Source organism: Quercus lobata, chromosome 3 (genome assembly GCF_001633185.2).
Source record: "Quercus lobata isolate SW786 chromosome 3, ValleyOak3.0 Primary Assembly, whole genome shotgun sequence".
In the NCBI taxonomy this organism is placed as follows: domain Eukaryota; kingdom Viridiplantae; phylum Streptophyta; class Magnoliopsida; order Fagales; family Fagaceae; genus Quercus; species Quercus lobata.
In genome coordinates this window covers 67,154,695-67,178,990 of record NC_044906.1, presented here as the reverse complement: position 1 = coordinate 67,178,990, position 24,296 = coordinate 67,154,695, and the positions used below count along the sequence as shown (strand labels likewise).

Sequence of the window (24,296 nt, the reverse complement as noted above, 5' to 3'; positions counted from 1 at the left end):
TATAAAAGTTACTAAGACGTAGGTCTTTCAAGCTTGGAAAAACATATTTGGAAAAACCTCCAAGAGAATTGCAGAGTGGTTGTCTATCAATCTCCACGGTCTTTGCAAATATCAAATTGCCATAAAGAGAGTTTCTCTATATGTTGTAAATTATAGATGCTACCTAGAAGATGACCTAATTGTGTTGACATCGTTCCAATATTGAACTCCCTAAGCCCAATCAAATTCCCCCAAAAGACAGATTTTTAAAAAACACAGAATTTGGATTTCGTTGTACATAGAACAAATATTTTCTAGATTTAAATAAATTCATCGAGAGACTGCCTGGAGGAGTTCGAAGGCTAAAGCAAAAGTTGTCCCTCACTGCAAGCTTATCAAGATGCCCCACAGAGTTTTCAATCTCAACTAAATTTTTACACTCACTAAGGTCCAAAAAACCACAACACAAGCTCTCCTAGAACAATGCATTTAAAATTTGATAGAAATTTGAAATGCGTTCCATTTTTTTTGACAAAATATAAGATAGAAATTTGATTTGCCTGATATACTATTCAATGATTTAAGCAAATAGTATCAAAAGTTCAACCCACAAATAGAAAAAAGCATTAAAAAAAAAAAAATCAAACCTACAAAACAAAAAAATCATTCAACAAAATGGATTACTTGGTGTGGGTTTCAATGACTCAGAGGTCGCGGGTTTCAATGATATAGAGGTACAGGTTTCAGTGAGGCAAGATGGCTGGAGTGTTTGGGCGAGTCTATGGATTTAGGGTTTGATTTAGGGGGAAGAATTAAGGGAGAAGAATTAAGGGTGAGGCTATGGATGAGGAATTTGGTGGAGGACAGGGAATTGAGAGGAATTGAGAGTTAGAGGAAGAATCAGAGTGAGGGATTGAGAGTGTCTTTGTGGACTGAGTGAGAGTGGAGAGGGTGACTGTGACTGACTGATAGCGTGTATTTTCCCTTTATGAAATTGAGCCTCTAAGGGTCGATATCTAGGTGGATTCCACATGAATAAACCACGTAATTCTCAGAACACAAAAATCGAGGCTCTAAGGGTCAAGATGGAACTCAAGCCTCTAAAAGTCGAGTTCTAGGTGGATGCCACGTTGCAAAAAGCCAAATCAAAACATGGAAATCAAGTCTTTTAAACTCGAGATGCTAGTTTAGCATATAGTTTCAAAACGTTGCCAACTAACTATATAGTTTGGGGATTGTTGTTAATTGCCAATTTTAGCCCATATATCACCATAGAACAACAACAAAATTGTTTAAACTTCAAAGTAAAAGTTTCAACATGAAATATTATACTATACAATCTATAATCAATCAATATATATATATATATATATATAAAAGAATAATGTTAGAGATACAAATTATTTTACAAAAATTTTTACAAACTGCAGATGTGGTGAATGATTATTGTTAAATGAAAATGTGATATTAATGGTCGGTTTAGATGAAATCAATAAGAGATTGGTCACATCAACATTTTGTAAAAATGTTGTAAAATAGTTTGTGCCTATAACATTACTCATATATAAAAACAAAAACCTCATGCAGGAGAGCATGAGATTTTGACATATGGCACACTCTATGAAAAGAATTGAAATACTTTTAAACCACATTAGAAATAAGAACAAATTTAAAAATTAGAGACTTTTCATTTCCAGTGGTTCAATGTTTCCAGACTAATTTTTGTTACATTTTTTATTCAATGTTTTAAGACTACTATGGTGGCACTTCCTCCAAAAAAAACCTTGGGTTCTTTGGGATTTGGGCCCCCAAATTTATTTGTGTTTTTGGTTGGGTATAACCTACAATGGGAGACTCTTGGAGTGGTCTTTTCAATGGTGGATCGTACCATAGCCCAATTTGTCGTTGGATTGATTTGGATGAGACCAAGCTGAGGAGATTCCCCAACTGCTGAGCTACCCATTAAAGGTCCGAGCAAGACCTCTGAACCCCAAAATATGTCTCACTTTCTTTCATGTATTTCTCTCCCAATTTTTGTTCCAACCCCTCATCCTCACCCTTCTCCTCCAATTTATACCCTTCTTTTAGTGGGACAATCATGATGAAGGAATATTTGACATGTCAGTGGGTCCATCCACTCACAAGGCTTAGGTAGCTTCTTCAGTTTGGACATGTCAGAGACGGGACCCACTTTCTATTGACGAGGTGACCCTCTAGTAACTTGTGCTCGATGCCAAATCCTATGTTTAGCGGACGGATTCTCCAAAGGTTCTACCTCGCACTCACGGCTGACATGGGCTCTTGTAGGAAAACCTGCTGAGGTGAGGTTTCTTTCCCAAGATTTTTCCTTACACTCTCGGCTAACACGGGCTTGTCTTAGGCCAAGACTACCCCAAAAATAGGCCCAAATTGTTGGAGGATGGGCATACCCTTTTCAGCCCACCCACAATTACTATTTATTTCATTTGGTTCAATGTTCTTGACTTTTTCTCTCTCTCACACACACAAAAAAACTCTTTGCATATCCATTTACCATTTTTACTTCTACTCCTTTATATACATATGCACACAGCTCTTCATGCCATCCCATCTCAAATACACTTAGTTATTTACCTTTAAACAAAAAACGATGTCATTTACCTTCAACCTTTCAAGTTTCAACGACACCTACATAACTACAACATTATTGTACCAATTGATCCTAACCTGTATGAGTAGGCTATGACCAAAGAAGAGGATTTGCATTTTTTATTTAGTGACGGTAGCTTATGGGTTTGATGTTGAAGTCGGACGTTGTGAATTTTGTGAATGTTATGATTTGCTTTGAGTCTTTGAGAGTTTGGGATTTTGGTTTGGGAAAATTATAAATGTATGTTGTTTTAGAACTAAAGAAAAAGTTACATTCTAATTGATTATTTATGAAGTTAGCTTTTTTTGTGTGTGCTAGAACTCATAATTTGTAGGTTTTGTTTACTACTATTTTGTGTAGTATGAGTCATAGTGATAAAAATAAGAAACAATAATGATTTCAAAGTATTTTTTTTTTTCTAAGGATATGGAAGCCCAACTAAAGATAATTAAATTTTGATAAATGGACGTGTTTTTAGCTAATTTCTCATTGTTTAATCACGTTCTCTTTATGTTGATACTTACAAATGATTTCCTTAATTTAATTGAGATAATGAATTGGGTGTTTGCAATTGAGGTCTCCATATTGGTTGTGAGAATAGAGTGGTTGAGGAAGTGTTTGTGAGGTTGCTTCAATTTATGTAATTTTAGTATATAAAATTATTTTATGATTTAAATTCTTATTTATAGATTTCAAAATCATTTAATCAGTTCAAAAAATAAAATCTACTTTTAACAATAAATATTATAATATGTTATAGCCTTATAGTGTTATACATTTTTTTCAAAAATAAAATATGAATTAAGAAAATCAAGTTTCAAAGTATTCAACAATAATGCGGACAAATATAAATATTATACAATAAAATAAGTATTATATGTAGGTCTTAATATACATAAAAATGATTTTAAATGAAATTGTAAAATAGTCTGCGCATGGTGCAGGATATCATCTAGTATATTATAAAAAGTTGGATCCCACAGCTGGTGGATGCACACAACTATGACAAGTGGTGCAATATTCTATATATTAGAGTGATAATGACAAATAGTGCCACATAGCAAATAGCAATTTGTTCATAACTTAAGTACTTAACACATTTGACATTTGTCAATACATATGACAATGACATGGCTAAAGAAATTAAAACATAAATAAATAAATGCATTGATTTAAATTTATATTTGTGAGCATTAATGCATTACTAATATGATACAAAATTTAATGGCATATGAAATTCCCAAACTTTTAACTTTTGAGCATCTGCACCATATGGCTTTCACTTTGAAAGAGGATTACAATTTTTTTTCCTTCTTTCTTGGGAAAAATGGTGATCATCCCACGTCTTTTAAATATAAAAAAGGTAAAAATACTATTTTGGTCCTTAAAATTTATCAAAAGTTTGTTTTGCATCCCTAAACTTTAAGAAATTTGTTTTTCGTCCCTAAACTATTGAAAAGTTCATCTTTCATTCCTAAACTATTGAAAATGTTTTATTTATATCTTTAAACTTTACTAAAAATTTGTTTTTCATCCCTAAACTATTGAAAAAAGTTTTATTTTCATCCCTATTTTTGTCTTTAAACTATTGAAAAAAAAAAATCTTTACAAAGTTTAGGGATTAAAAAAGAACTTTTTAAAGTTTATGGATAAAAAAAAAAAAAAAAAAAAAAACTTTTGGTAAAATTTAGGGACCAAAATAGTATTTTACCATTTTTTTTATATTAAAAAAATATGGGATGATCACCATTTTTCCATCAGATTTGGGTAAGTCAAGACTCTGATGTGTACTGAAGTCACAAAAGTCTGAAAAAAGTATACACGGTTGATACACTATTTGATGGATTAGAAACTAAAACTGTTAGTTTTTGGTAATAAAACTCAAATCCAAAAAGGGTTCCTTGAATCCAAAAGATGATAATTTCCTGGAATCCACTGGAGAAATAAATAGACAAAGTTTAAATTTTTATTGATGTGGGGCCCAAATGATTTATGGGCCAGGCCCATCTATCCGGGGAGAATCCAAAGGCCCAAGCCGAGGAGGGCTATGGCCCAAGCTCGACAAGATAGCCTGTGGATACCGCCGAGGGCAGTTCAGTCCTCGGCAGACCCAAAGTCCCCCCAGAAAGAGGGGTAAAAACGGTATAGGACTGAAACTTGGAAGAAAGATCTAAAATATCCAGGGAAAGCTGCCCTTACTGCCATTCAATACTCTGAACCTGACATAGCCGCATTCTTTGGCTTTTACAACGACCCCCAACGACTTTGGGTATGGGCTGATGGGACAAATATCAGCCTTGGAAATGTTGACCCTATACGTGGACGAAGGACAGTGAACACAAGCGAGTATAAAAGGAAAAATCAGTAACCTAGAGGGGGGGCTGGGAAAAATGGCCAAAAACCAGAGCCTCCCAGCCCACCTCCAGGAGAAAGACTCCAGGGGTGAAGGAAACATAACTATGTACGAACACCCCGAAAAACCCACCGCCTGGTGACTAAGGCCTAGCCTTTCAAACCCACGCTCTACAAATGACATTGTCTGGGCCTTTTCACGTGCGAATCTAACACTGTTAGGTTCGTCACGAATCGTGTCCTTACAATTGATAATAAACTCTGAAAAACATTTATAATCTTAGAGGCCTATGGCATTGTAAAACTTGACAAATAAGAAAATATTCTAAATTAAGTCTTAATTAGTACTTAACAATAATAGGAACCAAATTAGATCTAAAAAGTATCAAAAGTACCTAAAAACAAGGAAGTAAGTATCATAAACCTAAAATAACAAAAATTACATAAAAATACCAAAATTAATAAATTATAAAAATTAAATAGTAGATTCTATCTTACATCATTTTGTTGCGTTATTTGTTGATGGGTTTGATTTATGGATTATGTTTTGTGCATTTTGAATTTTCTTTTTGTTTATACAGTTTCATCCAAAAGTTGTTTGATGTTTTATATGTTTAGCATTTCTTTCTCTTAGGCTGTGTTTGGTTTATGTAAAATATTTTCCGGAAATGCTATTTTCGGGAAAGGAAAATATTTTTAAGTGTTTGGTTGCATTCCAAAAAATGCTTTGGAAAATATTTTCTAGTGTTTGGTTGTGTTGCTGAAAATAATATAGAAAACACATTTTCTTCTTATTCCTCACATTTTCTCAGCTTCCAAACAAATATATAATACCATTTCTCAATAGATAAACACAGAAACAAAACCCAACAAAAAAAAATTCATCAAATCCGGTCAAATTCATCAAAACCCAACCATTTCTCAATTGCGATCTCAGTGCGATCGGTGTCGTCTCGGTGCGATCCTGGGGTGCGATCTCGACAAAGTCGAATGCGTGATCTGGGCTCTAGGTTCGCTGGCGAAGTCAAAGGGTGCGATTCGAAGTCAAAGGGCTCTGGGTTCGCCGGCGAAGTCGAAGGGTGCGATCTGGGTGCGATTCGAAGTCAAAGTCGAACGGCAAAGTCGAAAGGTGCAATTCGAAGTCGAAGTCGAACGGTGAAGTCGAAGGGTGCGAAGTCGAAGGGCTCTAGGCTCTGGGTTCGATCTCTCTCTGGATGTGATCTCTCTGGCCGGAGCTTGGCTGGCCGGAAGGGTGTGCTCTCTCTCTCTCTCTCTCTCTCTCTCTGTGTTTTCCGGAATCCATTTGAAGGTAAAATAGCAATTGAAATTGATTTCCGACTTGAGAGGGGAATTTTCAGTCAAAGCTGAAATTAATTTCCGTTGACCCCATTTTCCTGTGCTTACCAAACATACATTTTTACGGAAAACCATTTCCGGAAGTGGTTTGAAGCCAAAACAAACACAGCCTTAATTTCAAATGTTTGGTTACTTATAAGCCATAGAAAAAAAAACCCCCCACATTTGCTTCGTTTTTGTTGATGTTAATTTTTTATTAATATATTAGAATGTATTTTTGTTGATATCTCTTTTTCTTTGAATTTTTGCAAAGTAAAGGAGCTTTTCATAGTTTCTATTTCTTGATTTCCCTCTATTTATTTGTTTAATAAACTCCACAAAAATAATCTTAATTTTCCATGTGTTTGCTTTTCAATTATATGTTGATGCTAAAAAAAAAAAGTTACATTAAAAATAAAAATGTGATTTTTGTCCATAACAATAACCACAAAAATAAAATTTTATATATTTACGTTCTTATTAAAAAAAAATCATGCAGAGCACGAATCAGAAACTAGTAAATTAGATACATTGACCAATCATCTATCTCTGACGTGGTGCATGAACATTTCAACGCCCCAGCAACAACAACAACAATCTTCTATCTCTGTCTCTTTATAAACCCGAAATTCTACTCTCATTTTCTCTCATCAATCTCTTTGTCCTATAAATAAAATAACCATGAGATTGATCCACTCAGCATTGCTGCTTTCTCTTTCGCTTTTGTATATTCCAAATCCAATTTCAGCTCACTTCTTTACCAACGTATCTTCGATTCCGCCATGGCTAAACGCAACAGGAAGCAATTGGGAATCGTTCCACAACCTCTCCGGTCACCACTTTGGCCAATCAGTCGACGGCTTGAACAGGCTCAAGAGTTACTTCCATTACTTCGGTTACATCAACGGCACGTCAAACTTCACCGACGATTTCGACGATGCACTCAAGTCAGCCGTCGAAACGTACCAGAAAAACTTCAACCTCAACGTCACCGGCACGCTCGACAACCACACCGTACAGCAGATTATAAAACCCAGGTGCGGCGTGGCCGACATCGTCAACGGTACCTCGGCCATGAACTCCGGAAAATCGAACAACGCCACCTCGTCCTTCCTCAGCATTGTCGCTCGCTACGCGTTTTTTCCCGGCGAACCTCGTTGGCCCGAAGGCCACTACGACCTAACCTACGCGTTCAATCCAGAAGAAAACATCACCAACGAGATCAGGGGCGTGTTCGCACGCGCGTTCGACCGTTGGTCCAGTGTGACGCCGCTGACGTTCGAGCTGTCAACCTCGCCGAACTCGGCGGACATCACGATCGGGTTCTTCAACGGCGAACACGGCGACGGAGAGCCGTTCGATGGGATCTTGGGAACGCTGGCCCACGCGTTTTCGCCGCCGAGCGGGCGGTTCCATTTGGACGCCGCAGAGTCGTGGGTCGTCGACGACGACGTCAACAAGTCCACGTCGCTGGCGGCGATCGATCTGGAGTCGGTGGCTGTGCACGAGATTGGGCATTTGCTTGGGCTCGGACATTCGTCGGTGGAGGAGTCGATCATGTACCCTGCGATCACGACGAGGACTAGGAAGGTCGAGCTTCAAAGCGATGATATTATGGGGATTCAGTACTTGTACGGAGCGAACCCGGCGGGTAACAATGGTTCATCTACGCCGTCATCTGGTCGTGAAACTAGTGATGGTGGTGGCGCATTGATTTCGAGCTCTCTGTTGAGCATTCGAGCCTTTTTGGCCGTTGGGTTTGGATTTTTACTCTTTTTTTAGTATTTTTTTATTTTTATTTTATTTTATTTTATTTATGCTTCTCCAAAAAAAAGAAAGTAAATTTCACAACCATATTTTAAGATTTAGATGAATGATAATCAGGTTTAAGACTTTACAAAATCGATTAATTTGAATCTGATTGACATTAGTTCAAATTTTAAGGTATGCTTATAGAATTTATCTAAATTATTTTTTATTTGTCTTAGTATATGGATGTACAGTGATTTGTATATATGATAGGTATATAATACAGTTTATTTTTCATCTTTTAACTTAAATTTTAGTTGAATTTGGGAGCATAATTTGAGTTTATTTATTTGAAGCTATCTAAAAGTGTGATTTGCATGGTACTTGACGTAAATACGTACTACACTGCAATGATTCACCTAAAAACAAAAACAGACTACACCACAACGTTTTGCACATTTCTTTCTAACAACATGCAGGTACTATGTCTGTATGAGAGGTTAACCCCCCCCCCCCCCCCCTTTTTTTTTTGGGTGGTTATATGTCAATATGTGAAATATATTGGTCATGGGGAGGTTCTGTCAATAATTATTATTATTTTGGACTTTTCCGTTTGGTTGAGTTAAATCATGTTCAAATTTTTGAAAATTTTAAGCTCCAAAGCTTTTCTATTTTGTTAATGATGTTTGTGTTCCTTATTATATACACTGTCCAAGATATAAGAAATATTTGTTTTCAAAAAATCTAGTTCCGATTAAAAAATACACAACTTTTGCTATAATTTTTTGTGTGATTAGTGAATAAAAAATGATGGATTCATGTAAAAGTGGCAGACAATCAATCACAAAATTTGCGAGTTTATTTGTAGTATTAAAAGAACTTACTAGTTTTTGTTGTTTACTTCCTATCAAGCACTGTTAAAATGATTAAATAATGACTTTGGCTTGTTATCATTTCATTTTATTGTCTATGTTGGTATAAACTTATACATACATAATAAACATGGAATAATATATTGAAACTTGAAAGTTAGGAGTCATCAAAGATATTGTCAAACTTTCATTCTCCATTTATAGTCTAGTATGTGTTTTTGCTTGGGTTATTGCGGCGGAGGCTAATGCAGCAGCGGGCTGGTTTATTGGTTTGGATGTGAATCCTTTCCTAAGTCCAATTTTTGGAAACTTTTGTTCTTGAATTCACATGTAATCCTTTTTCGGTTTTAATACCATACATTATTATTCAGAAAGAAAAAAAAATGATTTAATTTATGTATTTGTTTATATACAGATGTGATGTGAAGGCTTTTTGTTTCTATCATCGCATTCAAACGATAGCTGCAAAAATGAATTCAATTCTTGGTCGGCTGTAGACTTTCTCCACATGTTATGACCTTATGATTACTTTGATTTCAAGCTCACTCATTTTGCAATCTAAATTATTGAGCATCACTAAAGATACACAATTTTTTTCCACACGTAAGATTTTAACCGGCGTACAAGAAAAATTATATCACTTATAGTTGTAAGGACTCAATTTTTAACGACCCATAATAATGTTGGGTTCGCACGTAAAAAGGCCCAAACAATATCACTTATAGAGCGTGGGTTTGAAAGGCTAGGTCTTGATCACTAAACGGTAGTTGGAGTTAGCTTCAGTTAGTGAATCTCATCCGAGGAGTCTGGGGAGCTCTATGCTCTTCTTATTCTCCTTATTTCTAGGACTCCATGGCTAGGAGGACGGATTGTCCCCCCCCCCCCCCCCTCTCTCACACTGCCTCTCTTATCCTTTTATACGGGCATTTATCATTTCACTAGTGTCCACGTATAAGCTCACTTTCCTAGGACTTAAGATCTGTCCTGTCAACCCATACCTAGAGTGGTTGGGGGTGGTTGTAAAAGCTGAAGAACATGGCTCTGTCAGGTGCAGAGTATTGAATGGCAGTAATGGCAGCTTTCCCTTTGTCCTTGGTCGTTATAATATCCAGCATCTCCTTCTCTATTGACATAGATATTTTAGATTTTTTCCCAAACTGTTCCTATACCGTTTTTGCCCTTTCTTCCAGGGGAACTTCGGATATGTCAAGGACAGAATCATCCTCGGCTGTGTCTCAAGACTGTTTGGACTTTTATTACCCATCCTCGACTTGGGCCTTGGACCCCAATGTAAAAATAGGCCAGGGCCACAAATTATTGGACCCCACAATAGTCATTTGAAAAGTAATGTTACACTAATTACAATCTATCATTTCAAATGTTATAATAAAAAAAGGTTCTAAAATTGTTGTATAAGTATTACTATTGTTAGAGTGATTGCTTGCTTTAAAATTTTATACCCAAGTTTTAATAAAAGGGTAAAACTTTTTTTTTTTTTATAGCAAAAGGGAAGAAATTAGGTATTGTATTGTATTTAATATTTATATTTATCATATATATATATATATATATATATATATTGATAGATAGATAATGAAACAAGTGGGATGCGGGGTTTAAACTATATACTTGGAGAACTATTAAAGATGTTATTAGTTCTGTGTTATCACTTTAACCCCTTATATTTATCAATTGAAATCTTTTTCTTTCTTTTTTTCTTTTTTTTTTTTTTTTTTTTTTGAGAATCAAATCATTTCATTTCATAGTGAACATTAAATTTAGGGTGTGTATTTTTGGGGGTGAAAACTGCTGATGGGGAGCAAAAAAAGAAGTAAAAATAGGAGAGAAAAGGGGTAATTAGTGAAGAAGGCCTTGATTAAGGTTTGGAGCCTACGCGTGAAAGGCCGCATATATGGGCTAGATTGCTAAAAATGGGAGAGTGAGAGTATATTCGCTATTGGATTATTAATTGGAGAGGACTCAGCCATTACGCTCATTCACTCATGGCCCATAAATTTGCAAAGAAATTAGGAAAATCTAACTGTGCTCCAATTATGGCCTAATTCACCAAATGAATAATGAAGAGTTCAGTTTAATATTTCTAGACGTGTCTTTTTGAAAAGAGAATATCATATTTTAAGACCTTTAAAAATCTTTCAATTCTCGTATTTTTAATAGGTTTTCAACCGAAAATTCATGGTTTAAATTCTCCTACTCCTGACTATCGGTGTATTAAAAATAAATAAAAATATTTAAATCCATACTGTGAGCACTTGGCATACGGTTGAGCATTGTATGATTGTATCTTAAAACTAGACCCAAGCCAGCGTTGCTGATTGGATAATCTTCCTAGTGTTAAAACCTTTTGAATACTCTTCCTGCTTGTGGCAAAACCTAAGGTAGCCATTGCAATGATCTACTAGCTAAGGATTCCATCTAAACTTACCTTTTCTTCTGTGCTATTTCACTCACCAGTGTCACCACCTATCTTTTGTTGTAACTTCAAGTTATATTCGGGCTGTGGTATACCCCATACTGTTTTCTCTCACATGCCTTTTATTTATTTATGTTATTTCACATTAGATATTAAAAGAGTTGGGCTTCTCTAAAGTAAAGAGTTGGGCTTCTCTAAACTAAAGAAGAAGTTGGGTTTTACTTGCTTTACTACTGGTCCAGGGCTGCTCCAAAAAAGTCTGCAGGACTCTCTCAAGTAAGACAATATATACTTTCTCCCAAAAAAAAAAAAAAAGAGTAAGGCAATATATATACACTTTTTCTTTTTTCTTTCTTTTGTGTGTGGAAAAGACAGTATATATTCACAAACATTTATAAGGAACATTTGATATAACTCTTTGTTATCATTAAATTATTTGAAATTTTTTATTGGGTTAATGTTCTAAAATTTTCAACATTGCAGTCATACCTTTAGAGTTTGTGATTATTTTGATTTTATCTCTTAAATTTTTAAAATTTGAATATACCACTCTAAGGTTGCATTTTGTTTAGAATATATATATACACACACAAGTTTGAAAGCTTACTTTAAAATTGTTGTAGTGACCCTTTTGTGGTTAAAGTGGGTTAGGTTGCCTCCTGCGATATTGGGTCCAAGTATTCTGAGTAAAAGAGTTGAGACCGGTCCAACTGTAACTCAATTTGGTTCGGCTTGTACGCAAACTATACCTCGTCTACCAGAAGCACGCTTACGGCAGGCAAAACTATTTCAGATGGGTTGCGGTAGGCAGATATGATAACAACAAGATAAAATAAAGTACTTTAACATTTTTATTAAGGTAAACAGATAATCCCTACTTAAGAAAAAATAATCACAGTTTAACAACAATTATTTTATAAGCAAAGTAAGGGAAACAAGGGGGGGTGGTATATGAGTTGATTGAGAGAGGAAATAAATCAGATCAAGTTTGATCCGTAAGACCAAAACCAAAGAGGGAAGAACACCTCTTCTCAAAGTGAATAATCTCCCAGAAAGATCCTGCAGTGAAAATTAATCACTTTGAGGGAAGCGGACCTGAATGGTTGGTACACAAGAACACTCTTTATTTCCAGCAAAGAGTAAGATTTTGAGAGGGAGAGAAGGAATCAACCTATTGGTGCATGCCTGTCGTTCTAACTCTCTATCTTTTTCTTTTCTTCTTTTCTAATATTCTCCTTTCTTATATTTTTTTTTTCTTTCTACTTCTTTTTCTTAATCCTTATTTTCTATTTCCTGGTTTTCAAATTTCTAATACCGTGATGCTTGTTGTTTCCCTCGTTCCTGTACACGGTAAAGACCTCTTTATAGTGCTTGCCGTGAACGAATTTTACTATTTTAGCCCTTAACCACCTTTGTTTGGTCTAGGTGTACCTACCGACTATCACTGGTCCGTCTGTGTACCACTCTCCATCGCCAGACAAAAGAAAACTATTTTGTTTGTTTGTCTACCGTGACACCCTTTCCTGCTATGGTGTGAGTGTCTTCTTTCTCTCTATCCCTCATAGCATGCACCTAGTGGTTCCAGCTTAACTTTGCTCCTTTGGGTGGTATGTTACCCCAGCAGGACATTTCTCCCAAAAGAGCCCTAGTAGGAACCTTAAAATAGATTTTCCCCTCTCCCCATCGCTAAACCATGCCCTCTTACCTCTGACCCATGACCTCACCGTGTTTTGTATTAGCTAGGTACAAGCTAGTGAGGTTTGGACCTTGCGCGTGCCTTTCTTTTATGTATGTCCAAAATCTACCTGCTGCTTATGCGTCTGCCGTGGTTGGCCTATGCAGTCTGCCGTCCGTTTTTTACTATTTTCTGGTTTCCCTTTCCTTTATGGCTTGCCCTATCCGGGGCTGGGCCTTGCTTGACGATGGGCTTTGCCTTTCTTAAGCCCACCATTTTTTCTACTACCATCTCCTGCCATATCACTCTATCATTCCTACTACGAAGTTATTTTTCCTCAATCTGGCTGGGCCTCTATGGGCCTGCCGTTTATTCTTTTCCTAATGGCCCAACACAGTCATTGGTTCTTTTGTTATATCACTGGCGAGCTCTTGTGTCCCATTTGTTTTCCCTTGGGTGTCTCGGGCCCGTTTGCTTCTCTTGGGCTTACTCGACCCTTTTCTTAATTTTGTATTCCCATGGGCCTTTATTGAATTCTTTGGGTTTCCCTGACCCAATTACATTATCCCTCATCCTTGGGGTTCATGGGCTTGCCATCAACTCCTTACTTTCTTTGCTGTCATTACTTTGGGCCTACCGTGACCCATTCTCACTTTTCCACATCATATATTGCCCATGGTTTACTTTTTCTCTCTTTCCGGGCTCCTTTAAGCCCATTTATCTCCTCAAGGCCCATTTGTTCATCTCATGGGCCTATGATCCATTATTTCTGCCACTTGGGTTTAATGGGTTTTCTATTCATTTGCCAACTCTTTTCTGTCCGTGTTGCTGGGCCTCTCCCTCCCACTTGGGCTTCCGAAATGGCTATCAACAATTGTCTAGACCCTGATTGATCGACTTTAACCAAATGTAAGTCAATTTAAATTATTAGTCAATTATACTCTTGGATTCAAATTCAATTAAACATGTCACATAACCAATTTTCGGTAATAAAGTGCAAAAAAATAATTGAGTCAACAATATGGTTATGAAGGAAATAATCATTTCAGGGTTTAACACTTACCATTAATGGAAGAATCTACTAATAGAATCAATGTTTAATAGAATTAACCCTAATTCTAAATTTTTATCTCTAGTAGAACTTATTTTTGTGACCTCACGAAACTTCAACCCAGTTGAACTCTTTGACAATGGTTCTCTTCAATAGAACATCCTAATTCGTGACTTTAATTATAAACTTGAAGCTGTCATAGTAGCAACAACATGTCTGTAGATTGTTGCAACACTTTCAACTGATCACCAATCTTCACATCTTTAGTTATTTAGTTGGTGAGAGAGAGAGAGATTTGTTTGTCGATCATGAACCTGAATTAAGATTTCAGTAATCCAGCGACTTGATTAGTCATGGTGTCAAGCTTAATTGCAGTCGAGCTAACAGTAGCAACAATTACCTTGAGCAATTTCTTGATTCTTTGTCTTGAATCTTGATTTCCACATACATCACTAATGGTTCATTTGGATTGAGGGAAAAAGAGAGGGAGTAGAGTAAAGTAGAGTAAATTTAGTATAAAATTAACTTATTTTTATCCAACACTACTCTACTCTTCTCCACTCTCCCTCCATCCAAACAAGCCATAAGAGTCTAAAACACACAAGACTTATACAACATAGAGTCAAGAAAACAATTACAATTGACAACATTTTGATTTTCGACACAGAATTATATGACCCTAACAGGAGAAAACCTTCAATATTGGACGGGACCCATCTTGACCAGATCATCCAACCTTTAATAAGTCAATAAAATAATTTAAGTGTTAAAACTCATCTGGTTCTATCAATCATTCACAAAACCGGCCATCAAAAAAGAAAACAATGCATCCATTTAAGGGTGGTGGTCTGGTCAGCAATATAGGCTGTTTAGCATACATAAACATGGACTAATTATATTCAACCATTCACCATTGCTAATTCTCCTGTGGTGGAACCCATTGGTGGGCAGTCCCTCCAAACCAGCATGTATGTGGGACAGTGAGAGCAAGAGCGGAGCAATAGTAAGTTGGTTTTATTGGTGAATTGCAGGGGAAATTACACTATAGGTAATTCTACTAATTCACCCACCCATTTGATGTGAAATGCTCTTACCAATAGCCAGCCAATTTCCCCTCACTCAAAAGCTGTTACCAGACAAAAAGCAATAGTATGCAGTAAAACTAAAACCATTGCTGGTTTTGTTGGTAAACTGCAGCAGAAATTGCACTACAGGTAATTCTACTAATTATTCACCCAAAGTTTAGACTCATTTGATGTGAAATGCTCTTACCAAGAACCAACCAATTTCCCATCTCATCCAAAAGCTGTTACCAGACATGATCAGATGTGGTTTAATGGTATTGATAGAAGTTCTTGTATCGATTTATATGATGTTTGGCTGAAATTAAGCGATTTGAGCAATGGTGTTTCAAAGAATGTGTTATACTTACGATGATAGTCCCATCAAAGTTCCAGTAGTTCACATGGTATTATTCGTTGCTGACACATGCTGTGAGGTCGACCAGATTTTTTTTTTTTTTTTTAATTTTTAATAAGAAAAAGAAGTTGTTACAACTTACAAACAAAAAGTAAACCAAGAGTACAACAACATGTCAAGAAATTCCATAGTTGAGTACAGCACATTTTGTGCTGGTTTTATCTCAAGTTTGGACAAGAGGTTTGAAGTCTGAACCCACAAAACGAGTCGACATTTCCCATCAGTTGTGCTGAAAAGTGAAAAGCATAAAAGCCCCTAGTTGAATAGTGAGCGGTTCAAGTTTGACGGCGTGTGGGGTTGCAATTTGCAACTTTTATTTTTTATTTTTTCCTGAATTGTTGCTATTTGCAACTTGCAAGCCTGCTTTAGCACCGCCATCTGTTTTTCCTTTTCTTTTCCTTCCTTTTTCAATTTTTTTTTTAATTGCTTTTCTCATTCTAAGTAGAATCAAGAATGAAGTTCATATATATATATATATATATATATATCTATATAAAATGAAGTTCAACCTTCATAAGAAATGCAAAAATAATATTAGCTGAGACTTTTTTTTTTTTTTTTAAATTAAGAAGTATTAACTAGACTTGAGGGAGACATATTACTCCAATTCTAAATGAGACTTGAGAGAGACACAGAATTTCTAATCAAGAAGTAGAAAAAAGCTACCTTAATTGGTTTTTTTCCATTATGATACTCTCACAATTAAATAATAATCTTCTTTATGTATAAAAAATACAATGTGGTTTGGAGATACTTCAATCTTCATAAGAAATTGGATAGCATATAAGAGGGAAAAAATGTATCACTTTATAAAGCCCATAAATAAACAAGAACAAAAGAAAATAATGAAGAAAAAAAAAAGAGGTTCTATGTGCTAGACATGCCACCGATAACGTATTTTATTTGTCGGATATATTTCTCATCTCTTTTACAGACATGTGAATCTCATGGAAAAACAATTATATATTTGGCTTTCCTCGCTTTAAAAAAAAGATATGTGCTCTCACAAATTTGTGAGAGAGAATATACATATGTCGGATGCATGAGATATGAGATAGTTATATATTATATTCTATCACACTCACAAATAAATAATCTTTTTTATTTGACAAATGTGATAGCAATAATGTAGTTATAAAGTTAGTGAGCTAATGATAAATCATGTGTACAAGATTTTCATACATAAAAAAAAGGATAGTGTTATTTACAAATTCTGAATATTAGCCATTAACTTTAATTTTACAATTAACCTTACAAATAAAATGTTCTAAAAATATCTACTATTAGCTAATTTTCCAGACAAAAAGGTCACCTTCTTTTTTCTATCAAGTAACACCTCACCTATGCTATTACCGCCTCCAAAAAAACAGGAAAAAGTATCCCCTATGATAGCTAAAACTGGCTCCTACAAAAATAGTATTATCCATCTCCCCTAAACTTGATGCCTTCTTTACTCGCAGGCAGATCCATTCTATAAAAGCCAACCAACCCTTTGTCTCTTCAACTATTTCTCTTTCTCTTCCTCTTGAGTGTTGTGATAAAAGAGAACACACGAAAAAAACATGGGGCTTCTTCCATGTCCATTGCCTTGCCACACAGACTCAGAGTCACAATCTCAATCAGATTCATTAAGCTCTTCTACACTTTCTTCCCAACCAAGTCTTCCCTCTGTTCCTTCTCTCACCTCACCATCTCACCAACAACATGACCAATCATTACCTAATCCAAACACAGCCCAACACCTCTGCATAGCCACTATCAAAGGCCACTCCTCCTACGTGTCCTCTCTAACTCTCGCTGGCAAATTCCTCTACAGTGGAACTTCCAACAGCGAAATAAGCCAATTTAGCCGAGACCCTTTTGGCCTCGAAAGCAATAATTCAATGGACAACGTTGTTGCTCTAAGCAACGGTGCGGTTAAGTCCCTTGTAGTAGATTTGGAGCAAGATAAGCTATTCAGTGCTCATCAAGACAACAAAATCCGTGTGTGGAAGATCAATAACAACAATAATGATTACAATACCCCAAACCAAAAGTACAAGTGCATAGCCACTCTTCCAACGTTGAATGATCGTTTTTCAAGGTTTTTCTCTGCCAAGAACTACGTAAAAGTACGTAGACACAAGAAGTGTACGTGGGTACATCATGTTGATGCCATTTCAGCACTTGCTATATCCAAAGATGGGTCTTTTTTATACTCAGCTTCGTGGGATAGGTCGTTCAAGATTTGGCGAACCAATGATTTTAAGTGCTTAGAGTCTGTTGGGAATGCACACGATGATGCAATCAATGCTTTAGTATTGTCCAAAGATGGTTTTGTTTACACTGGTTCAGCTGATAAGAAAATCAAGGTGTGGAAGAAAAAGCAAGCTGGGGACAATTACAAAGATCATTCACATTCACTAGTGGCTACATTAGAGAAGCACAAGTCAGCTGTGAATGCATTGGCTCTAACCAGTGATGGGTCTGTGTTATATTCAGGAGCTTGTGATCGTTCAATTCTTGTCTGGGAGAAAGATAGTGAAGCTATAGATGGTAATTTTGGTCAAATGGTGTTAGTGGGTGCTCTTAGAGGTCACACCAAAGCTATATTGTGCTTGGCTGTGGTGTCGGATTTGGTGTGCAGTGGCTCAGCTGATAACACTGTTAGGATCTGGAGGAGAGGAATCGAGAAGAGCTATTCTTGTTTGGGTGTGTTGGAAGGACATAGACGCCCAGTTAAGTCCTTAGCAGTGGCTCTTGATGGTAATAATAATGGTGGTAAAAGTGGTTCTTCTGATTGTGGTACTTCTTACCTGGTCTACAGTGGTAGTTTGGATTGTGATATTAAAGTCTGGCAAATATGGGTTCCCTCTCTTTGACCCATAATTTTTTTATTTTTTTATAAAAGTAAAATTATTTTTAGTGTTTTTGTTAATACAATTTTGTACATAAGGCTACAAGGGTGAGAAGGTTTTTGCTTTACTTTTGCATCTTGTATAAGAGATTGAGAATTGTAATGTGAGTTTGTAATTTTTTTTTTTTTTTTGGGTGAACTTTTTAACTCTTTTTTTATATAACTTATTTTTTTTGGACATAATAACTAAGAATAATAAAAATTATGATTTTAAATAAAATAAAATGATAAAAAAGAATACATATCGTTAACTTAACAAATTTGTGGATGATTCATTACCAACTCTAAAATTTTGGAAATAAAACTTAGTAGTTATGTTTGTTTATGAACATCTTTTTAATATCACACTGATTTATTTATTTATTTTTGGGTGAAACTGTCCTTTGTGAATTTTCAAAAAATAAGAAAATAAAATTTTCATCAAAATTTAATCCAAAGGCAAACGTGTTTTGACTGAAATATCTAGATAGTGCTACATGGGGATGACTTCAATTTTGGAGGAAAGGTTCTGTGACTGCAGTTTCATGAATTTTTTTTAGAGTGTTCTTCAACAAGTATAAATTACACAATCTAATAAAAAAAAATTATATATTGACGACAACAACAACAACAACAAAAAAGTGCAAATACATAAAATTTTACAACATAAAGCTTGTGGAGTTCAATTGTAGTTATTGTTAGTGTTGCTGAACAAAGATGGACGGCGATGGCTCGAGAGAGTAAGTGAATTTCTTATTTCCTTTTAGCCTTTAGGTTTGATTTTTTTTTAGTTTAAATTGTTTAATGACTTGTGAATCCGCGAGACATTGAGGCAATGATGATTTTTTTTTTTTAAATATTTGTTGAATTAAAAAGGTAATCGTGTTAGTGTTGGAGTAGTGATAGTCTTAGTTTGAGATGAGATTGATCTTGTACTGGGCTTTTCTATTGGCATTTGGTTTGTGCCTTGTTAGTGGTTTTATTTTTTTATTTTTTTTTTCCAGATTTTCGTTCAAGGTTTTTTTTTTTTTTTTTTGGTTTTTTTCCATGGTTTTATAAACCAATATGGTAAAAGAACCGGAAAAGGGACTGATTACTGATTTTTTGATCGGACCGAGATTCGACCGATGGTCAAACCGATGACGTCATAAATAATATAATTAATAAAATTTTAAATTATATAAATAAAAATGTAATAAGTTTATTACTAATAATATGATAGCAAAATGTAAAAACATAATATTTAGTGACACTTTTCATGTAAATTTAATCAAATTTCCTTAGAATGGACAATCACATGTTTAATTATAATCATAAAAATAAAAAGTTTATTTTATATATATATATATATAATGAATTAATTGATGTTATATAAAAATTAAGTAACTTTTTAAGTTTATTCATTTAATTAACTAAAACTACTATTTTTTTTTTCTAATCAAAATTATCGGAAAAAGAAAAAAGAAAAGTAGTTGTACAATGAAAAAAGCTAAATTAACGTGATTTTGACTAATTAGTTGTATAATATATATTGTAAGGACACAATTCTCTGGCGGCCCAATAAGGATGTTGGGCTCGCGCATAAAAGATCCCTCACAATATGATTTGTAGAGAGTGGGCTTGAAAAGCTAGCCGTTGGTCACGGGGCGATGTTCCGGGCTCGATTTTACAGGGATTCCAGTAAAAGAAAAGAGTTAGGTTTGACCATTTAAGCCGTGAAGCGTGGCGTCCACTGTGATTGGGCTCCTCGGACTTGGTCCGAGGACCATTAAGGTCTTCCCAGGTTACCCGACGGCGGGTCCTTTTATGGTCTGCACATGTTATTAGGATGTTTCCCCCTATGGAGTCTTTCTCTTTTGGAGATCGCCCCCCTATAGATTTACTTACTTTCTTCTTTTATACTCGCTTACATTCACTGTCCTTCGTCCACGTGTAGAGTCGATCTTTACAAAAACTGACATTTGTCCCATCAATCCAATCCCGGAATTGTTGGGGATGGTTTGATAAAACTAAAGAGTACGGCTCTGTCAGGGGCAGCGCATTGAATGGCAATTTTGCAGCTTTCCCGGATATTCTTAGATTCTCTTTTAAGCTTGGCCCTATACCGGTTTTATCCTTCTTCTTTTGGTGAGGTTTTGGATCTGCCGAGGACTGAGTTGTCCTCGGCTGCACCACAAAAATGTTTTGTGCTCTGCATTGTAGAACTTGGGCCGTAGTTCTTCTCGGCTCGGGCCTTTGGACTCTCTAAGGGCGAATGGGCCTGGTCCATGAATTATTGAGCCCCACAATAGCCCCTCAAAACCCTTCTATCCGACTTCCGGGTTGGAAAGGAGGGTTTTGGCAAACCCGGGCCCTTAATATGGCTTATTTAGTTCAACCCCGCATTTATGTGAGCGGTTCTCCACCTGTCCAGGAAGTTAGCCGGTTTTCAAGGGATTCCGTTTAATCTGCTCGTGATCTACTCCTACCGCTTGGCTGTCCCAGACGCGCCCTTAATGAATCCCCTTTACGAGGCTCATTTATGTCCGGCGGCTCATCTGATAAGGTGGAGAAATGGAACGGACGTCTCTTTTTTCTTCAGATTCTTTTGGAAACTTGAATGCATTTAATACCCTCCGTTTTGCCCTTCCTATAAGAAGGCAAGCAGGAGGCCATCACTTTCGTGCAGACCCCTTTCCTTCCTTCTGAGATCTGAAACTCGTAGCCTCCTTTAGCGTCTGCTTAGCCCGTTTGTTATACACCATATCAGTATACGCCTACCATAACGAATGATGAAGGAACCATGCCCCTCCTCAGAACACCATGTTCTGATAAAACTTGAAATGGCTCGATCAGGGCAAGGGTGGCGCAGACTTAAGATCTGTCCCGCCTCTCTTTCAGCCAAAATCCGAAGCAGGAGCTCGTCACGTCGAATTCTCGGCGTGACTGAGTCGAGAACACCCAATATCAGCACCACCCGGCTCCTCACGAGCGTACCTAACATGGCACCAGTGTGTTAGGAGTCAGGCTGAGGCAGGGGCGAAGTGCTTCTGTTTCTCCCTCTCTTTGCTCACTGGTGCCCTCCTCCGCCTTCCTCTTATAGTCTTCCCAGCACCAGTTCCGCCCTGGTGCTGTCCTTCTCCCTCTTTTGCTCCTCCCTTTGTCTCTTCATCTCTCCCCCTCTTCTTCTCCTCCTTCTCTTACTCATGTCCTCCATCTTCCTCATTCATCTCATCCATCTTCTTCATTGATTTCTTCCTTACTATTTCCTTCTTCTTCATTTTTTTTTTTTGAAGTGAGTTCCTCTCTTAGTATGAGCAACAATGAGGCAGAGATTGGAGAGACTTTGAAGACAAGTTTAAAAGGCGCTTGACCGTTTACTTATTTGTACTGTGGATGTTAGTGCTGCTTCGGCAGCCCCTCTTTTGTATTGGCTTGTTGAAGCCCCTTTTTGTACATTGTAATGATTTTTCATATTAATAAAAGTTGTTTCTATTTCATTTTGCATGTTTCGTCTCTGTTTTATAAATTTGCAAGCGCCGCTCGGCACAATAATATAGCATCTAAATCAATAACGACTAAGACCAAAATACTTAATAATAAAAAGATATTGCCATAACTTTAATAGAAGTGCTTGGCACAATAAGGCAGACCAATAAAAAGTAATACTTACCCCCTTGGCTTGGGTCCGAGGACCATGCAAGGCCTTGGTTCTGTCCAGAACTCGTAATAATAATAATTTTTTGTACTTGGTTTCCCCATAGGCTTAAGTCCGAGGACCATACAAGGCCTTGGTTCTGTCCAAAACTTGTGATAATAATAATTTTTTGTACTTGGTTTCCCCATAGGCTTGAGTCCGAGGACCATACAAGGCCTTGGTTCTGTCCAAAACTTTATGCTCTCCCTTTTTTTTTTTTTTTTTTTTTTTTTGTGCACTTGTCTTTCCTCAGGTGTCTCATAAGCTGCCGAGCAGGAAGTTGTCCTCGGCAACAGTTATTCCTTGGTGTAGGCCACAGTCCGTGAGCTTCCATGCAGAACGGGTCTGGGCTGCGAATTTACCAGGCCCACAAATTAAGAGGCATTTCCGTAGTCTTTGGTCACGCGGTACTTTTTGGCGTCCTAGTGTTCGAGGTGCGCCTTCTCAAGGATCTTCAAATCCTACGGCTGAGGATGAAGTTGGAAATTGAGCCAAGTCTGCTTCGTCCGTAGCATTCCTTGGAAACTTGCACGAATTAAATGCCACCGGTTCACTTCTGGGTATAAATAGGATAGGGGATCACTTCACTTGCACATGAACTCTCCTGTTCTCTTCGGAACCATATTTCTTCCATATCCGCGATCCCTCTTTCTAGTGCCACTGCCTTAAAGCAAGATGTTTGAGGCGTGGATGGGAGTGGAAGGTCTCCGCGCGCTTCAGAGGCACCGAATCCTCAAGGTGATACGGTATGGACAAGGATGGCACAAATTCGAGCCAGTCCTCCGTTTTGACAGGAGGAAGATGGGGTTCCTTCCTCTTTTAGTCAAAATCCGAAGCAGGTTCTGGTCATGCCAGATTTTTGGTATGTCCGAAGAAGGAATTTCCGCCATCAGCGCCGTCTGCCTTGTAGCAAGCAAATTTTTGCGGGGGCTTCCCAACTTTCGACTCCCTGCACCTTTTCTGTAGATGGTGTTAGCCTGATGTCAGGTTCTTTGGCTGCCTGAGTTATGGGCATGTAGAAGCGTCGAGGAATAGTTTCCTTAGACGGCATCTTGGAACAGTAGTCAATCTCTCCTCTGAGCTATCTCCTCGGCTTTATCTTCACTCTTTTATACTTTTCTTTTGCTTACGCAGTTAACTCTAATGTAAGCTTGTTTCAGCTTTTTATTGTACACTATGCTGTTCTTTTGTCTTAATAAAAGATGTGTTTATTTCTTTATACATACTTTTTTTGCAACAACTACTTTGGGCCTGAATATTAAGTCTAAGCCTGCCTTCAACAATATTCTGGGCAGAAGAATACTTTAACACAAATCCCTATTAGTTTAAACTCGCAAATATTATCAAGTATAACGATGGTAATCCTCAATAGATTAAATTCATGGAACTAACCGTGATAGCTGTTGAGTGCTGCGCGATGCACGCTAGACCAATTCCCGAGAACGATAAACTCTAAACAATTCGTCCGAGATGATAGTCGAGTAGCGAAGGACTTTGTGCTTTCGGGTAATATGCTGTACCGTATCGCATTATTCCCTTTGGCACGGGGGATCCGAGGGTAGACCGGGGAACCCGTGCAATTAAGGGATTGACCCAACTGTTAACGAGGAGTTCTCTTCGGATGGATCTTGAGGTTTGTGTGCCATAGTAGTTCTTTTTATGTACTTGGTTTCCCTATAGGCTTGAGTCCGAGGACCATGCAAGGCCTTGGTTCTGTCCAAAACTTATGATCTTTTTATGTACTTGGTTTTCCCATAGGCTTGAGTCCGAGGACCATGCAAGGCCTTGGTTCTGTCCAAAACTTATGATCTTTTAATGTACTTGGTTTCCCCATAGGCTTGAGTCTGTGGACCATGCAAGACCTTGGTTCTGTCCAAAACTTATGATCTTTTTATGTACTTGGTTTCCCCATAGGCTTGAGTCCGAGGACCATGCAAGGCCTTGGTTCTGTCCAAAACTTATGATCTTTTTATGTACTTGGTTTCCCCATAGGCTTGAGTCCGTGGACCATGCAAGGCCTTGGTTCTGTCCAAAACTTTATGATCTTTTTATGTACTTGGTTTCCCCATAGGCTTGAGTCCGAGGACCATGCAAGGCCTTGGTTCTGTCCAAAACTTATGATCTTTTTATGTGCTTGGTTTCCCCATAGGCTTGGGTCCGAGGACCATGCAAGGCCTTGGTTCTGTCCAA

At 37.1% G+C, this 24,296-nt stretch overlaps 2 protein-coding genes across 2 annotated transcripts; both read left to right on the top strand.

Annotated features, from left to right (window-relative positions):
• Positions 1–6,943: 6,943 nt before the first annotated feature.
• On the top strand, positions 6,944–8,170 carry LOC115982537 (metalloendoproteinase 2-MMP-like). The gene has a single exon (XM_031105163.1). It carries the CDS (start codon positions 6,977–6,979, stop codon positions 8,075–8,077), a length of 1,101 nt encoding a protein of 366 aa, XP_030961023.1. The 5' UTR covers positions 6,944–6,976; the 3' UTR covers positions 8,078–8,170.
• Positions 8,171–16,986: 8,816 nt separating this feature from the next.
• LOC115981945 (protein JINGUBANG) lies at positions 16,987–18,552 on the top strand. The gene has a single exon (XM_031104389.1). The coding sequence runs from the start codon at positions 17,118–17,120 to the stop codon at positions 18,414–18,416; it is 1,299 nt and encodes a 432-aa protein (XP_030960249.1). The 5' UTR covers positions 16,987–17,117; the 3' UTR covers positions 18,417–18,552.
• The last annotated feature ends 5,744 nt before the right edge of the window (positions 18,553–24,296 follow it).

What these genes read in the sequence shown, in the direction of transcription:
- LOC115982537 (XM_031105163.1), top strand. Translation starts at nt 6,977, where the DNA reads ATGAGATTGATCCACTCAGCATTGCTGCTTTCTCTTTCGCTTTTGTAT.
- LOC115981945 (XM_031104389.1), top strand. Translation starts at nt 17,118, where the DNA reads ATGGGGCTTCTTCCATGTCCATTGCCTTGCCACACAGACTCAGAGTCA.